The 16,769-nt window shown below is 39.7% G+C and overlaps 3 protein-coding genes and 1 long non-coding RNA gene across 4 annotated transcripts in view; 3 read left to right on the top strand and 1 right to left on the bottom strand.

The window, feature by feature from the left end:
- Positions 1–1,096, top strand: part of LOC115746657 (L-galactose dehydrogenase) — a 3,637-nt gene extending 2,541 nt beyond the window's left edge. The window contains exon 5 of the mRNA XM_030682513.2: positions 720–1,096. Coding sequence (XP_030538373.1) covers positions 720–851 — 132 coding nt within the window. The 3' untranslated portion in view covers positions 852–1,096. The remainder of the gene's footprint in view (positions 1–719) is intronic.
- The window catches only part of LOC125315035, a 23,382-nt gene extending 6,762 nt beyond the window's left edge, over positions 1–16,620 (top strand). Inside the window, exons 2-3 of the long non-coding RNA XR_007198406.1 lie at positions 4,750–4,754; positions 16,509–16,620. This is a non-coding gene — a long non-coding RNA (uncharacterized LOC125315035). The remainder of the gene's footprint in view (positions 1–4,749; positions 4,755–16,508) is intronic.
- LOC115746658 (soluble inorganic pyrophosphatase 6, chloroplastic) lies at positions 5,583–10,038 on the top strand. The gene is made up of 6 exons (XM_030682515.2): positions 5,583–5,961; positions 6,550–6,710; positions 7,880–7,980; positions 8,076–8,257; positions 8,919–9,017; positions 9,697–10,038. The coding sequence occupies exons 1-6, from the start codon at positions 5,698–5,700 to the stop codon at positions 9,787–9,789; spliced, it is 900 nt and encodes a 299-aa protein (XP_030538375.1). The 5' UTR covers positions 5,583–5,697; the 3' UTR covers positions 9,790–10,038.
- Positions 12,745–16,769, bottom strand: LOC115746653 (serine carboxypeptidase-like 18). The gene is made up of 14 exons (XM_030682504.2): positions 16,536–16,769; positions 15,301–15,437; positions 15,106–15,182; positions 14,870–14,992; positions 14,678–14,780; positions 14,524–14,561; positions 14,315–14,416; positions 14,135–14,215; positions 13,818–13,997; positions 13,663–13,734; positions 13,421–13,539; positions 13,191–13,304; positions 13,026–13,080; positions 12,745–12,930 (listed from the first exon to the last, which is right to left on the bottom strand). Exons 1-14 carry the CDS (start codon positions 16,697–16,699, stop codon positions 12,847–12,849), a joined length of 1,449 nt encoding a protein of 482 aa, XP_030538364.2. The 5' UTR covers positions 16,700–16,769; the 3' UTR covers positions 12,745–12,846.

Raw genomic sequence — 16,769 nt, 5'->3', positions numbered from 1 at the left:
CATTTACACTAGGCTTTCAGTGATTTATCGAGATTGTATTGTAAATGATATCTGCGTAAATCATTTCAATAAGTGACAGTTGCATTTTAGCCTTGCTTTCTGCTTGGATGCGTAATCTTTGCTTTTCTCATTGACAGACGCTTTTTGCCTGTGTACACCCCATAAAATTTGTTATCCTACTTCTAAGTTCTTTGTGGGTTGCTACTAATGTCCATTATGTGTTTGCCTAGTTTGTCTCCTTTGGTTTCTGGGCAGTACAGAGAAAAGCATGGGTCCTTGGCAAATAACACATATTTATGGCCAGGGTGCAATATGCATCCAAACTTCTTGAGTGGGACAGTTTAGAATATAGTGGTAATTGGGATTGTAGTGGGGTATTGGCTTTGGCTTTAGTTTGGGATGAGCCAATTTAGGTATGGCTCATGTGAGCCGATTTGCGGTTTGATGTTCTGCTATGATCCTACAGTCCTCGTTGATTGCTTAATTGGTTCATCTTCCTGACAAAAGTTAAGTTGAGGAATCTGGGACGCCCGATGCCATTTAAATAACTGCCACACATGCATTTTTACCAAAACAGCTCTGTAGCTAACTCATCAAGTACCTTCTACTGCGGCGAAGAACATGGGTTGTATCACCGCTAGTTAAGTAGGAAGGCGCAGCATGTAGCAGTGTAGAAATGAACCACTCTGATACGCTCTCACGCCGTGCGCGATTATCAGGTCGAGGACAACGTCACTGCTGCAACGGAGCTGGTGTCTGCGGGAATGGATCAAGAAACACTGTCAGAGGTCGAGGCCATCCTCAAGCCGGTGAAGAACCTGACCTGGCCTAGCGGGATCCAGCAGAGCTGAGAGTTGGTGTCATTCTCAACATTTGAATTTGCTCGTGACATTGTGTTCCCTCTTATCCCATTTCCTCTCTTGAACTGGTCATCATGAAATATGTTGCATCAAATTCCGACATATCTTATCCGACAAAGTGCTTCTCAGTCGAAGCTCTCTTTCCACCTCCTTTTCGTGGCTTGAAATTGAGGGAATGCATCAGATGAAAGACCCAAATCCAATGCGTTGATAATGCAATTTTTCTTTTTCTTTTTGTCTTTTTAGCATTTTCCGAGGGTAATAATTACAATCAATGTTCTAAATCATTGGCAAGAAAAGAGGGAAAGATCTGATCAGCTAATTATGAAAAAAAAACCCTTTAATTCTCGATTTGCAGATTCGTTGGGGGATTTGATTTAGTTTGCTGCCATCGATCCATTGCGCCTTCCGCAAAGGCATGGTCTAATGGAGATTCCAATTTATTTTGCGAAGAACTAAATGGTTCGAATTTTTTTTTTCCTGGAAAAGATTATTTGTATAGTTTGAAATAATTAATAAATAAAATTATTCGCATTGTTAATAACAATTTATATTTAAATGATTTTATAGAAAGCAAGTAAATATTATTTATTTATTTATTTTCATAAGCGATACAAATTATCATTTGTGGAAAAATATTGTTCGAATTATGCATTTTTTTTAATAAATAGGGCCTAAATCTATTTCCATAATGATCGATGTCAAAAGGAGCAGCGTGAGGGGTAGAGAATTCACAAGATGGATTGCCGGAAAGAAACTGGCAAGAACTGACGCATTCTTATTCATTTTTAATTAGACAAAGAGAATTTGTAATTATGTAGAAAGCATCATGTCAAGGACACAAAATCGACACGAATATTTGAAAAACTTGAAATGAAGACGAAAGACACGAGACAAGTTGATGGCTGGCTCTAGCCTATAAAAAAAAAAAAAAAAGAAAAAAAAAGATTGGTCTGAAAATTGACCTAATTCCTGAATAAACCCCATTAATATTAGGTCCAGTTCTAATTTTACATTGAACATTTTTCTTCATCTAAAAAACGTGAACATTCAACGCTGTTTTTTGCTTTTAAAAAAAATCACAAACTTTCAATCAAGTTACAAATCTATTTACCCTTTATCCAAAAATCGTCATTAGTTGATTGATGTGGTATTTGCACGTCAACGGCAAATTCACATCTGCAAAGTGACGTAAAAAATTATCTCCAAAACAAATGCATTTTTTTATATGAAAATTAGGGAAATCAGGGACGACTAATAATGATTTTGGACACAGAGGGCTAATAGGGGCATATTTGGGACTAGAGTTAAACTTTGTGAAATAAAAGAAAAGTGCAAGGCATATTAATTTGAGAGTGGACCTAAAGTTAGGAGTATTTTTTTTTAAGACGAAAAAAGTTAGGGACTGAATTGAGGCTGAATCTAAAGTTACGTTTTTTAAGACAAAATAGCTTGGGCAGAATTGGGATTACACCCTAAAGTTGGGGTTTTTTTTATAAGGAAATCGGGCCTTTGAAAATATGTTTGAAGCTCCGTTTGTCTCGTGAAAAATGAATGATTCAAAAATATTTTTTAAAAAATTAATCGTTGTATCACTTACAAAAATAAACGAACCGTAAACTTTTTCACTCTTTACCAAAAAATATATAGACATAATTTTTTTCATTCATGCTGGCTGTTTCCTTTTGTTCCCACGCCTACTGCTTCGTTACTTAGGAGCCTACTATATTGGTGGTGCTCGATGGATCCACGACCAACGCTTGATGCTGCTTCTTGATGCTAATACTTTCGGTGCTATGCGATCGGGTTCCTATTGTACTCTCCAGTTTTTTTTCTGTCCTCTAAGACTCTGCTTCCCCATAGTTATCTCCTTTTGTTTAGGGTTGTATGTTTAGCTTGTTTTTGCTCCATTTTAGTTGGCTTTGCCTCGGGTGGTTTCGTTCTACACTCTGCTATGTATCTTGCAACCGGTTCACCGTTGAACCCTCTCTGGCACTTATGGTGCCACACATTGTTCATGATTTTTGTGCCCGGTTTTCTACCCGTACCTAGCTTTTTGAAAAGTTCAATACACACTTACCTTACCAAAAATATATTTATATATATTGACATAATTTTTATTGACAATGGAATTTTTGCTATTGGCTCGACTATTTCAAACGATATGAGTGATCATTTTCAGAAAAATATTTTCAAAATTGTTTATTTTTTTTTTTGTGTGAAATAAATGATGCCTAAACCTTGGCAAAATTTGTCTCTTTTGTGATGAGAAAAATTTTCTCTATTGCACTAGCCATCTATAGTAGGGGTAAGCAAAAAAGACCGCTCGGACCGGGACCGCCCGGATCGAACCGGGACCGATGGTTCGGTTCCCGATTTTAGGAGGATCCGGTCCGGTTCCTAAAATTGGAACCGGTGACCGGGAGGTCTGGTTCCCGGTTTCAGGGCCCATGACCGGACTCGACCCCCCGGACCGGACCGATCCTTTTTTTAAAATTTGTTTTTTTAAAAAACAAACCTAACGTTTACTTATTGTTTAGGTTTATGTCATTTAGAGTTCGATCCAAACCTGCCAATTGAAGAGGCCTTGATTTCGCCGAGCTCATGGTACACCGACCCTTGTTTTCTCAACCTCGAGCTCAATTGTGTCTTCTATCAAAGTGTGTATTCACTTTTCGTAACCGCGGATCGGAAATTCTTAGAACTGCCCGGGAACCGGACCAAACCGACGGTCCGGTCCGATTCTTGGTTCCGAGGGTGGCCGATCCGGTCCGTGGTTCCGAAAAGTGGGAACCGGGACCACCGGTCCGGTTCCCGATTTTTGATGGGAACTGGATCGGACCGGGAACCGCTCACCCCTAATCTATAGCTATAGCGGCATGGGAAAAGAATCCTACTTATCTTTTTTTTTTTTTTTCGGAAGTTTCTTTACCAAGAGAGGTAAGAACTTTTATGAAAGAGCTTAAACGAGTTTATCGACCAATTCATAAGTCCTATTTATTTTAAGCCTCCGATAATCGATTCGCAACATCTGTTAGGAAAAAAAAATTGCTAAATTTCTTTGGCAAAAATTCTAATAATTCAAATGAAAATTTGCTAGCGAATATATATATATTTTTGGGTACAAGTAAACATTTTCTTGAAAAATGAAAAACAAAATCATAATAACTTTTTTTGAACAAATTCTAAATAAGAGCCAGAAATACCATCGTTCTATCAAATAAGGCATGAAGTGGACATTGTCTCTTTCAAATAAAGACCTAAAGTGGTCATCAAGTAAGGGTCTGACTTTCAAGGTGGTTAAGGGCATTTTCGTTCTTTACATATTTTTATTTTTTTTTTGCCTTTTTCATTCCTTTTTTGTTTTTTCTTTCTTTTTCGCCGATGGTTGCTTGGAAAGGGTTGGGCAAGGGTCGCCTTGCCTAGACGCTGCCGACGAGGGCCTGGGCAAGGGTTGCCTCACTAGAGGGTGATCTTGCCTAGGTGAGGCATCCCCTCGCCGGCCTCGCTTGGGGCAAGGGCGACCCTTGCTAAGAGTGAGCATGGTCCGAGATAGTCCGGTTCTCTGGTGGTCCAATGAAACCGGTAGATAAATTATTCAAATTTGATTTTGATGGACGTTTAGGCCGTGCCGATGCTCAAATCTCCGCCGATCCTCTTCCAAAGGTGGTCAGTTACTTTTGCCTTTTTCTTCTCTTGTTTGACAATCCACAGTCACACATGATCATCCAATTCTACTAAGACTGTGCCTTTCGGGTTCCCCGTTCTCAATTTGGTAATTTGGGCTGATGATGGTTTGGGTGTTGATGATTGCCAAAAAGGAAAAATCATTAGGTGGAGGCGTTGGAGAAGACCATGAAGGAGGACAAGGTAGTGTGCTTGGAGACAGGCTCGGTCGCCACCATGCTCCTCCGCAAGTCCTCCCATTTCGTCGCCGTTTTCTTGGTCCCTCAAGTCGTCCTCGTTCGACCAAAAAAGCAACAACAAAAAAAAAAAAATTCGTCCTCGTCTCCCAGCTCTCTCTCCCCTTCCCTTTTGAATACCAATTGAGAATGTTCTTTAAAAAAAAAAATTAATAAAAATTTAAAAAATTCGATCCGATTGGATGATCTATCGGTTCTGCTCCATTCCTAGAATCGGAAACTTGACCATCCGAACACCGATTCCGCTTTTAAGAGTCGAGAACTGGACTAGAGGCTTCCCGAATCAAACCAAACCGGCTGATTTGAACAGTCCATTATGCTTAGCCCTCCCAGCCCTTTCCAGTGGTAGCCATCGGCGAAAAAGGAAGAAAAAAACAGAAAATTGGCAAGCAAATAAAAAAAAGGAAAGAAAGTTCAAAATGGTAAATGATAAAAATACACCTCACCATCCCGAAAGTTAGACCCATATTTAAAATCATCACAATAATTTTAAATTATTATTTGAAATAAGATCATTCCATATCCTTATTTGAAATAATACCATCACTTCAAGGTTTTGTTTAAGACAATAACAACGCTTCGAGTTTTTATTTGAAAATTTTCTTTTCGGTTTTTTTTTCCCCCTCCTTTTGGACATATCACTCGGCATAACTACTTAAGGCGGCTCATCGATCTCCACCAGTCGCTCTATAGCAAGTATCACGTGGGCCCACCAGATTCTTTTGTCCTCTTTTGCATTTTATTATGCAATTTTTTTGGGGAGAGAAAAAAAAAATTTTAAAAAGAAAACGAGAAAATACACGAGCAGTATTTGGCTCTGTGGCTCGCTCGCACTCCTCGAAAGCACACTCCAATCGCCATCGTCTTCGTCTTCGATCCGTCAGCAGCAGAAGCAGAGCGCCTCCCGACCGGCCATGGCGACCGCGAGAGTCATCCCGGCCGCGGCGACGAGCGCCACCTCTTGCCTGCTCGCCAGGACGCCGTTCTCGCTCCGGCGGACGGCTGTGAACGCCGGCGGGCTGTGCTTCTTCAGGAGGGCCGGGGCCGAGCCGTCGTCGTCCTCCAGGAGGTTGTTCACTTGCAGAGCTATCCAGAAGCCTCAGGTCCAGGTCAAAGAGGAGGGCAAGCCCGAGACGCTCGATTACAGGGTCTTCCTCGTCGACGATTCCGGCAAGAAGGTCTCTCTCTGGTCCCTCGCTTTCTCTCTGTGAGTGTGCTTATTTGATTCTCGAGAATATGATGGAAAGGGGTGGATTTCACTTGGAAGTATCGGAAAGTTTGTGGTATTGTTATATGGTGGATAATCGATAGGAAGATCGAAGACTGTCGCTTTATAAGAAGCTTTGTGTTTGGGGCGCAAAAAAAGACAACTTTGATTCGGTTGTCATCCACGTCATATCTTGTACTTGCGGCAACATCAGGTTTTGACCAATGAGCGCAGTAACAGACAACTTCCAATGATGCAATTGGCTGCTCCTGATTCGATAGTAGTGTTCTCTTGAGTTACTGGACATTATGGTCGTTGGAAATAGAACGTATTTCAGCGTCTTTTAAAGTATTTTCGTCTTGCAGGAAAATGCCTGATGTTGGAATTGTTTACATTTCGATACAAGGAAGTGTCTCACATTCTTCTCGTCGCTGTTGTTTAGCATACGGACTTTTGCCAAACTAAAAGATGTCATCGACGAAAAACATTGATTTGAAAAAAAGTTGAGTTACCGATTTCTGGGGGTCAAACATGAAGTAGAAGTATGACACTGGTGCAGGTTTCCCCATGGCATGATATACCATTGCAACTAGGCCATGGTGTTTTCAACTTTGTAGTTGAAATACCTAAGGAGTCAAGTGCAAAGATGGAAGTTGCTACGGACGAGCCATTCACTCCCATCAAGCAGGATACTAAGAAGGGCAATCTTCGATATTATCCGTAAGATGTGCTTCTCTGCTATTGTCCCTAGTTGAAATATCTCTACGTCAGCTACTTAATATGTATGTTCCTGTTTGCTAATATATTCAACTGCAAGGCATGGGCAGACCAGTATGTGTAACAGTTAAATTATTGGGCGCTCTCCGTTCATTTAACCAAGCTATGCTGGTGTCTACTTTCTGAGCATGTTAAACACTTTAATTTCTGTCACAGCCAGTGTCACTTGTGAGTCGTAGTTCCTTTAGTTCCTCCCCATGAATGTTCAGATGTAAAAGTCATTTGAGGTTGAAACTCAATAATTTCTGATTGACATGTCATAAACCTCCTCAAACATAAGGTGGTCATGATTAATGTCCACTGCATTCATTTCTTGGCTTCCTGCTTGTGCATCATTTTGAAGCTCCAAGGCGACACACAGATGAAAAAATATGGTCTTTCTTCTTGGCCTTCTTTTTATTTCGCAGTTAGTATTTGCTAACCTTTTTTCAAACTAAGAATGTTTGATCTAGAGCAATGGGGAGAGGCCCAAAGCCCACTTGTAGCCATGTATATTGTTAGAATGACGACGACTGTGGGTGGCTTACATGGATGCTTTACGCCTGTGTGTTTCTAGCATGAAACCTGTATCCATGTTCAAGATCTTCGTTCTTATAGCTTTTATCCACATCCTTCTGGAGTTTTGATTCATTTTGACTGGAGCTGCCACTGTGTTGTGGTTGTGGAGCATCTTGATGTAAATTCCGCAAACCTATTCTTAAAGGAGCAACCGCCCGGTTTTCTCTAATAATTATCATCAGAGTAATGGAAATTCTGCATCGTTTCTCATTAGGTGTTTTTCAAGTGCATCTGTTCTTTAAAACTCCCTTTATGATGTTTCTACATGGCCACTTCATCAAAAGACTTATAGCGGCTGTGGAGGATACAGGTATATTTTGAGAGATCTAGTTTTCAGGTTATAGTCTCTCCTCTCATATTAGAACTGGATTTATCATTTATACTTAAAACAAATTTATAAATTATGTAAATGGAAGTAGCCAATTGGTTTGAAATCCACAGGTATAGGAAGAAGCCCTCTCAAATTGAGTTTAGCTAGGTCTAGAAGGAAGTTATGCCTTCTAACTGCATTTTTTTATATTCGAAAGCTGAAGCATCTTAATTGTCTTCCTCAGCTACAATATCCACTGGAATTATGGATTACTTCCACAAACATGGGAAGACCCATCTTTTGCAAACTCTGAAGTTGAAGGGGCATTTGGCGATAATGATCCAGGTATTGAACAAACTACAGTTCTCAACTTTCTTTATTCAAGAATTTTTAATGGGGATATAGAATAATAATCAGTATTTATATTCTTGACTGTGTAGTTGATGTTGTTGAGATTGGTGAAAGTCGGAGACAGATTGGTGAGATTCTTAAGGTCAAGCCCTTGGCTGCATTAGCTATGATTGATGAGGGGGAACTTGACTGGAAAGTAATAGCAATTTCACTGGATGATCCTAAAGCTTCCCTTGTAAATGATATAGATGATGTTGAGAAGCATTTCCCGGTATGTTCTATTTGGCTGAGTATCGTGCCTTTCGCTCATGCTATTCACCTTTCTCTCAACAATATGCTATTATGCACCATAGTCTGTTTTGCAACTTCGATATGTTTATTGCTACAAACTGGCACCAATTTTTATCATAGCAATCTGGTCAGATGAACTTGTAAAATTTGTGAGAGGTGATGGTTTACATGATTGGGTCTATCATAGTGGTACATATGTCTGGATTAGGAAAGGGAAATTGTCTGGCATTAGAAACAGAACTAGAATACTTATTTTTTCTTTTGAGAAAGCATGATACTATGTTTGAAAGGGCACCGAAGGTGTAAAAGCCATTCACCTATTAGAGAGGTCGAAAGTACTCTGAAAGATTCATGAAGAATCAAAAGTCAAAAGAATACTTCCCACATTCCAAGCTCTTAGCATGGATATATACCAACCGTGTGAACATATATGGTACTCCCCACCACTTTCAAAGCAGTTCTGTCTCTCTGTCACTCTCTGTGCGTGTGGACATTGAAAAAGGAATTACAAATAAAAACACTAGTCCTATCCCTAAAAGTGTTATAATTATCCATCACTGCTGTATTTTTCTTTTTTTGTTAATTATATCCTGAATAACATGTAAAGCTCAGACGCTTTCTGAGATGTTTTATATCCTCAGGGTACTCTAACTGCAATCAGGGACTGGTTTCGTGACTACAAAATTCCTGACGGAAAACCAGCCAATAAGTTTGGTCTTGGAAACAAGCCAGCTGACAAGGTATATTCAATGTCTTCAACATACTTTGCACATATTTTGACACCCAATAGAACAAAAAACTTTTGTGCAGAAGCAGTAAAATGCCATGGCCCAGCATGCACTGTTTACCAGCAATTTGCTTCACCGAAGATTTTCTTATCATGCTTATCTTCCGCAAATTGCTATGTTGAGAGTTCTCTCTAACCCATTCATAAAATAACTTTATGGCAATGCTCCATGGCCATTAGTGATTGTGAAAATTTCCTTTTCCTTCTTTTCCCCACTAGCCAGCAAGTCGCGCTACTTAGATCCAATGCTTGATGACATTTGTCAATTAGGCCTACATTGACATTTGTCAATTACAAGTACACTGGTCAATATGAGCATTTTGCCAGATTCACGACAGCGTTGCTTCCTAGCTACATATCTGTAAGATAGGCCTTGATCTGAATGGTTTCTCCACCTTTGGTTGTAGGCCTTCATCTTTTTGTCTTGAATATTTGAAATGAAAAGGTCTCTGGTCTTACTGCCACCCTGAAGGCCCAACCAACCAACAGTTAGGGAATGCTCCAATTATTAGATCAGTTTGCGTAGGCATTAGCGAATGCATCTTTCTATATAGTTTGGAAGGTTTACATTTGCTATTATTGCTTTTGATTCAAATCTAATGAATTGCATACTGTGGGATATGATGCTGCAGGCTTATGCTCTGAAGGTTATCACTGAGACAAATGAATCTTGGGCCAAACTCGTGAAGAGATCAATTCCTTCGGGTGAATTATCTCTTTTGTAATGTTGATCATTGATTTCATGCGTGCACACTTGGATATGTCCATTTTTTCCGTTATAGAGTCGGAAATGTCCTCCCGTGATGCTATTTGCCGATATTGTGTACACGAATGGAATTATCGAGTTCTGGATGTTTAGGTGGCATTTATCACTGTGTATTTTAGGCATCATTGTTGTTTCACTAACATTTGTGTGAGATTTTTCGTCGTACGAAATATAAAAACTTTCATGTAGTATATACCCCCTCATACTATTTTGGAGTTTGTGAAGTTATTTGTCTTAAATGCATTTGTCAGTGTCATGTTCATGAGAATCCTACAGGCTGCTCTGCTGGCTAAGATCAAACCGTTTTGCTGTTTTGTATTCCCACCGAGGTGGTGAAAAGCTTCTATTATACACCGGAATGCACCAAACTCTGTATTCTATGTGCACAAATTTCTTTCCGAGACCTTAAGAGTTTGGCCAGGCATAGCACAGACGCTCTTGTTTAATATGTGTAGGCCATTGGCTATGCATTCCCTGTTTCTGTAGTTAACAATGTAAGTAGTCATCGCTTAGCAATGGCTTTTCCATCTTTTGATTGATGTGCTGCTCTGCTCATCATGTTTTACTCGTTTTCAAAGAGACATTGGTAGTGTCCTTAATGTGATAGGTTAAGAAGTGTCGAATTGGTAATCTATTCAATTTGAGTTTGCTCTCTCGTAGCTTGGCCCAGAATTTTGGCCTAGCCGAGAATTTTGGCCTAGCCGTAAGGTCATTCGGTTATTCTGATCTTCACTCATCGTGCATATCTTGTACGCGCCCATGCTCGGATAGAAACAAGCATGGCGCACGGTTACTCTAAGCAGTTAAGGACAGTGCTTCAGGAAACTGCTTGATGACGGCACATTTGGCATGCGTTGGTTGTGTTGGAGCAAGTAAATTGGGTCAAGACATTCGTACCTCCTATAAGGAGGGAGACTTTGCCTTGATCATAGGTCGACATGATTGTTCAAATCAGGAGGTAACATGATTGTTGAAATCAGGAGGTGAAGAAGAAGAAGAGAATGCTATTAAACAAGGAACGGAAATTCGACAAGTGATCACAGTGCTTTTCAAGAGGTATTAGTTTCTGGGTTTGATCACGTAGAACTCTTGTTAATCTCCCAATTGTCTTGCGCGTCAAAGAGATATATTTGCCATTTATCGAAGCATTTGCTCATTAGGTACTTTTGCGTAGCTTTTATTTCGAGGAAAATCAACGACTTTAAAAGTATTCTTAAAAGAATTGATTCGCTTGTCTTGTATGGAAAAATTAGTCGAAGAACCCCATTTTCATCGGCCTAATTCTATTAAAAATCCGAAACTTTAGTTTATGTCCCAATTTTATCCCAATCTATTTTTTGTCTTGTAAAAAACCATCATCTTTCACTTCATACCCAAATCTGCCTGCCGTTATTATTCCGTCCAATTATGCTGTTACTATATGAAGTGTCATCCACGTGTCATCTATGTCATTTTCTACACATCAGTTTAATTGAACTTATTTTCTTTTTATCCTTCTTCCTTTTACTGTCGCCATGGACAACCTATATGAAAGACATTGTTTATCATCTTCTTCGCACAAACTCGCTCGACCAGAGTTCACTTGCGCTCACCAACCGTTGGAATCATATCCAACAGTCTCAGTCGACACCCTTATTTTCAGTACCAGTTTTTCAAGTTTCAAGAAAGCATTTTATCGTAATTACCTTCGATTAGTCATTCCCGAAGCTTTGTAGATCCATTTCGAGCCCGGGTGACGACAAAATGAGCCCAAGCTCTTCTCTCTCCCTTTCTGCTCTACGGCCGACCTCCATTAATGGAGGTTGCCATCCGTGATTGAGGAGCGAGACCTCACAATCTCTATTCTTAACCTAAACCAAACGGAGCCAAGATTCAATTTCGCACATGCCCTTTGAGCTCTAACTCACAGATCCACTTCGAAGTCAAATCAGTTTGGCCTCAAAACCCTGATTTCGATCATTTTTAGTCCTGAAAACTTTCAGAACTTGAACTTCTTTTTGGTAAATCTCACTAAAAAAAGTAGGCAAGAAAATGCACCACGACCCATCATCACTGTTTCAACCCACGACAAGTCTTCAATTCCCAGAGCAAGAACAGCTAAAATGCCCTCGCCGTGGTTCCACCAGAACCAAGTTCTGCTACTACAACTCCAATCGTCTTAGTCACACCACTTTTGCAAGAGCTATCATGGCTACGGGATTGCCGGTGGTGCTCTCCGTAACAATGCCAGACGTAGCACTCCGAAGGCTACCGATCAGGGTTAAATGATCTTATGGATGGGTTGATAATGGTTTGTCATGGTATAAGTGAACGGAGAAGAAAAAGGGGAAAAAATGAAAAAAAAATAGTAATTTGGAATATTACAACGATGTGGAACTAACTGGTCAAATTCTAACAGTATAACTGGACGGAAAAGATAATGGAGGGCAGATTTAGGTATGAAGTGAAAGTTTGAGATTTTTTATGGGACAAAAATTAATTTGGGATAGAATTGGGACATAACTCATAGGTGCAGGTTTTTAATGGAAATAGGCCTATTTTCATCATAATCACCAACAATTTGTGACTAAAAGTCGTCATTGATGATAAAAATACTTGCCATTCATATTTTAAGCATTACAAACGCTCATTTTTAGCAAAATATTTTTTGAATTATTATTTTTTTTGCGGAAACATCGCGTAAAACGCATTTCACTTTCCCTTTTAAGATTTTGGAACAAATATTGCCAACATTAAGAACCGTAGAAAAAATCTTGAATGCTATGCATGTCAAGATCTATATACTTGAAAGACTTAAAATAAGAATAAGAACTTTATATGTAAAAAAAAAAAGGAAAAATGAAAACATAGAGCAATGGGAAAGAGAGAGACCCTCCATTGGAAATTATTCCTTGGCATGTAGCGGATGTTCTTCTGATCACATGAATCACGATAAGTTTATTCCATCACCAGCAACTGAACTCGTAGATCTACAGAGGACGGTAATGCATCCATCTAGGAAACATCTCACAACGTTCTACAGAGGATAGTAATGAATCCACCTACGAAACATCTTGTAGCATTCTCTGCGTTTGTATTCTGGAGGCGAGTGACCAGCTCCCTGTATCATTGGCGTTAACAGAGGGACAAAAGTATTATGACACCAGAGGCTACTCAAAGAGAAGGATGAGGTGGCATTGAAGTCGGAGTTCCAACCTTTAATGTTGCATAAGTCAATCGATATGCGCCCTCTTGATACTTCCTCGTGTACCTATTGAAAGCATGGTGAAATCGGAAGCTCTTGCAGCATTGAAGACTAAACGAATGCAAAAGTACGTTCATCTAAAAGCTTGCACTAGACTGAACTGTTCGCGAGCTTACCCAGCAACTTGGCCATCTACAAACCACGGTCTCCAATCTGTATCCACTGTCAAATCAAGCCATTTTATCCACTTCTCGATACCGTTATGCGGCATAAGCATGTCGTGATCACCACTGCGAAAGAATGAGTTACTCATCACGGGTCCAATGAAGTAATTCTTCTTGTAGGATTTCACATTCATAAAAACGTTCCTAGAATATTGTAATTGTTGGTTTTCAGTAGGTTTTACCTGAAAACTAGAACTTGCATGCCCAGACGGGTGAGATTCTTATGATAATCGAGAACATTGGTGATATCTTCACTGTAGGCTAAGGAAATGTTACACCTGAAAAATTCGCTGACAGTTCCCTACAAAACGACCCGACAGGATACAACTATTTGGTTAGTTCCCTCAAAAGGAAATGAAATTTTTTTTGGACAGAAAAAGGAAATAAATTTGAAAGAGAAATTTCTGGCAAATCAAGTACATACAGCTCGAACATGAAGAGCTTCTTGTACGCCTGGATAATTACCCCACATATCGACAAGTAGATAATCGAAATACTGTCACATTTAATAAAAGAATAAGAAAAAATGATAGATAGATAGATAGATAGATAGATAGATAGAGAGAGAGAGAGAGAGACCTTGCACCAAAGATCGCGAGGTCTCCGTAGGGACACGAGATAATCCTTGCTGGAATCTTGGAGGGACCTCCTGTGCTCCTCTTGGTTTGGTGTTGCCAATTTGAAAGCTTCTTTCGATTTTGGTGAAATGAAAGTACAAACAGGGTCAAGAACATTTGTTTCGTTGATCAATTCAATTAGCTGCAAATAAGACAGAAACAACCAAACATCTCTGCTCAAACTTTATATTCAATGAATTTCATTCCAGAAAAGAGTTTGGAGAGCAAAAAAGAACTTGTCTACTTCACATGTATCCATTAGGGATGCACCAGGCTAACCTTGTTGTACGTTGCTAGATCCTTTGTGCAGTTCGCGTTTGTCGAATCCACAAAATTCCCACCACAATTTACTTCTAAAGACTGAAAAATAACGAAGGGTGCACAGTTTGATCAAACCCGGGACTCAATGCTCAACTAGTCTTGTTCAATGAGTTAACATATGATTTATCATTCATTTACCTTATAAAGTGCATCTGAAATGAGGGCCAACCTATGTGCAAACGGAATTCTTGCGTTTGTTTCAAGATCGGTGTTCGTGTGGGGACATGATAGTATCATCCCCTAAACATGATTCAAACAGAGAAGAACAGTACATTAACATAAGATACAGTTTATGTCAAATTTTAAGGAGGAGAAATTTAAGATGAAGAGCAAGCTTTCTCCAATACCTTGAGGTGGACATATGGTTTAAGTCCAGCTTCATTCCCTGCAAGTTTGCAACAAGAAAGGAAAGAAATGGATGTTCCATAAATTGATAGGGACAGGTGATAACGTCTATGTTTATCCCATTTCACTCGGGCTCATAGAAAAAAAACTTACTACCTTGTAGAATCGCCATAGCAACCATTGGAGGATATAAACCGGCATAAGAATCGCTACCAACAAACACCGGATTGGTTTCGAAACTTGGATGAGCTACCAACCACTGCACCGCATACATAAATTGGCACTTTCACTCCCAATTTTTCTTACATCATGATATAACCACCATGATCTGTCCAAAATTTCACTCACATTTCTCAAGAAGGCCTGCATCTGTGCAGAATTCAATGTGTCTGTGGGAATTGTACTCGACGTGGATGTCGCATAGGAGAAACCCGCGCCGACTGGTGCATCAATGAATATAATGTTGGCTGTCTGATTAATTTTGCGGGATGAAAAGTCAGTATGAAACTCAATAGGACGACAAGATTCAAATGGAATTGAGGTGTATTGAAAATCGAGGGCAAATATTAATCTTCGCACTTTACCTCAGTCCACGCATCTGGCTCGTAGAGTAATGACGGCAAACCCCCGGTGTAATCGGTGACGTTGAATTTAAGCGGACCTGCAAATCGCAGACATTGAAAACTCCATGTTAACAGCTACTCGAAGACATTTGCAGCATCGTACAATTACACAGATAATGATGACATTATAGGAGTAGTGAAGAAGAAGATACAGACCGATCTGGTACAAGAAGGCATTCAAACCCGAACACCCAGGACCTCCGTTCATGAAAAGGATAAGAGGATCAGCTCTAGGATTCCCCGTAGACTGCACAAAGTAGTAGAAGAACTCGATCTCGCCTACACTTATGTACCTGCAGCAACCAAAATACCCAATTAAGATCTCTTGAAGAAGTCAAATCCATCCGTGCATTGCGAAGCCAAATTTACTTATGTACCTGCAGCAACCAAAATACCCAATTAGTGCAGTTACATTACTAAAAACCAGGAGAATTACATCAGAAATGCCAAAAGTTGTGTATGAAACTCACTTTAGTGTTAAAAGTTTCCGTCAGATTACTTAATTGTCAAATTAGAGAAAAAAACAATACTTAAGTGGCTTCGGCGAGAAATTTTTGCCAAAATTAATACGTAGCATTTCCAATTAAAATTTTTAAATGAGTTGGCATTATATTGAAAAAACCCGGCGACGTGGATTTGCAAAAACAACTCTGCTTCATCCAAAGTGGCGCCATGTCTCAAAACGGCATCGTTTTGTTTCACAGCTCAATTAAAAAAAAGGTCATATAGGTGATGAAGGATTCATTGGATTAGATTGGAAAGTTGCTCTATCCAGTGAGTCAGATGATGGAGCACCAACATAGCTGACTTTCGAACAGCCAAACATGGGTTTTTTCAGCTGACAAAGGAAGGTTTTTGAAGCACTTTTTCGAAATGAACCTAAGCATTGGTGCAGCGAAAGCAATCCGGGATAACCCGGTAATGCCTTAACAATCCAGCCAGAAAATTCAGAGCCAAAAAGGTACAGAAATAGAGAGCAAAGGAACTGATAGAACCTGAAATACTTTCAAGATTTTAACTGGTTTATTAGATCAAATAATCATGTTCAACAAATATTTTGTTACTAGGACTTTGATTATCTAAATTGTATTTTCCCTACCATATGTTATGAAGTCAAGAGCACCTATATTATGGCCAAGTAGAGATGGGCTTGTCAGAACATGCACCTTTTAATCCAGATTTTATGAATTAATCCGTCACACTTGAAAGGATAAGTATGTATTTATCAGAAATCGATCACATATCCATCTATGTTGCTCCCCCAGTCATGGACCGTCATAAACCGGTTCATTTCCGTCGCATTACAATACGAAGTGTCTGAAATTGCAATACGTGAAGAAAATCTAGTTCAAATAGTTGTTGAGAGGGAGAGAGAGAGAGTCCAAACTGACCCGGTTTCAAGCTTGAAAGGAAGTCTACCAGGAAACCCAGGAAGTGTCTCCACTATGTGCTGAGATGAAGCAGCTGAAGCAGACATCAGCACAAGCAGAATGCACACCCATTTCTGCTCCACACCTTGGCTTCTTGAATTCAACATTGCCTTTTGCCTTGCCATTCTCTTTCTCTATCTCCTTCTCTGGTCTCTACTTTCACTTTGGTGCCGATGACTGACCCCGCCAGAAGAA

This window comes from Rhodamnia argentea, chromosome 5 (assembly GCF_020921035.1).
Source record: "Rhodamnia argentea isolate NSW1041297 chromosome 5, ASM2092103v1, whole genome shotgun sequence".
Lineage (NCBI taxonomy): Eukaryota > Viridiplantae > Streptophyta > Magnoliopsida > Myrtales > Myrtaceae > Rhodamnia > Rhodamnia argentea.
The sequence above is the reverse complement of the archived record's forward strand: the minus strand, read 5'-3'. Positions and strand labels throughout refer to the sequence as shown.

What these genes read in the sequence shown, in the direction of transcription:
- LOC115746653 (XM_030682504.2), bottom strand. Translation starts at nt 16,699, where the DNA reads ATGGCAAGGCAAAAGGCAATGTTGAATTCAAGAAGCCAAGGTGTGGAG. An exon ending in ATGCAAGTTCTAGTTTTCAG is followed by an intron (nt 13,305 to 13,420) that starts GTAAAACCTACT and finishes ATTCTTTCGCAG; the next exon opens with TGGTGATCACGACATGCTTA. An exon ending in TGACTTATGCAACATTAAAG is followed by an intron (nt 12,931 to 13,025) that starts GTTGGAACTCCG and finishes CCAATGATACAG; the next exon opens with GGAGCTGGTCACTCGCCTCC.
- LOC115746658 (XM_030682515.2), top strand. Translation starts at nt 5,698, where the DNA reads ATGGCGACCGCGAGAGTCATCCCGGCCGCGGCGACGAGCGCCACCTCT. An exon ending in GGCAATCTTCGATATTATCC is followed by an intron (nt 6,711 to 7,879) that starts GTAAGATGTGCT and finishes TGTCTTCCTCAG; the next exon opens with CTACAATATCCACTGGAATT. An exon ending in GAAACAAGCCAGCTGACAAG is followed by an intron (nt 9,018 to 9,696) that starts GTATATTCAATG and finishes ATGATGCTGCAG; the next exon opens with GCTTATGCTCTGAAGGTTAT.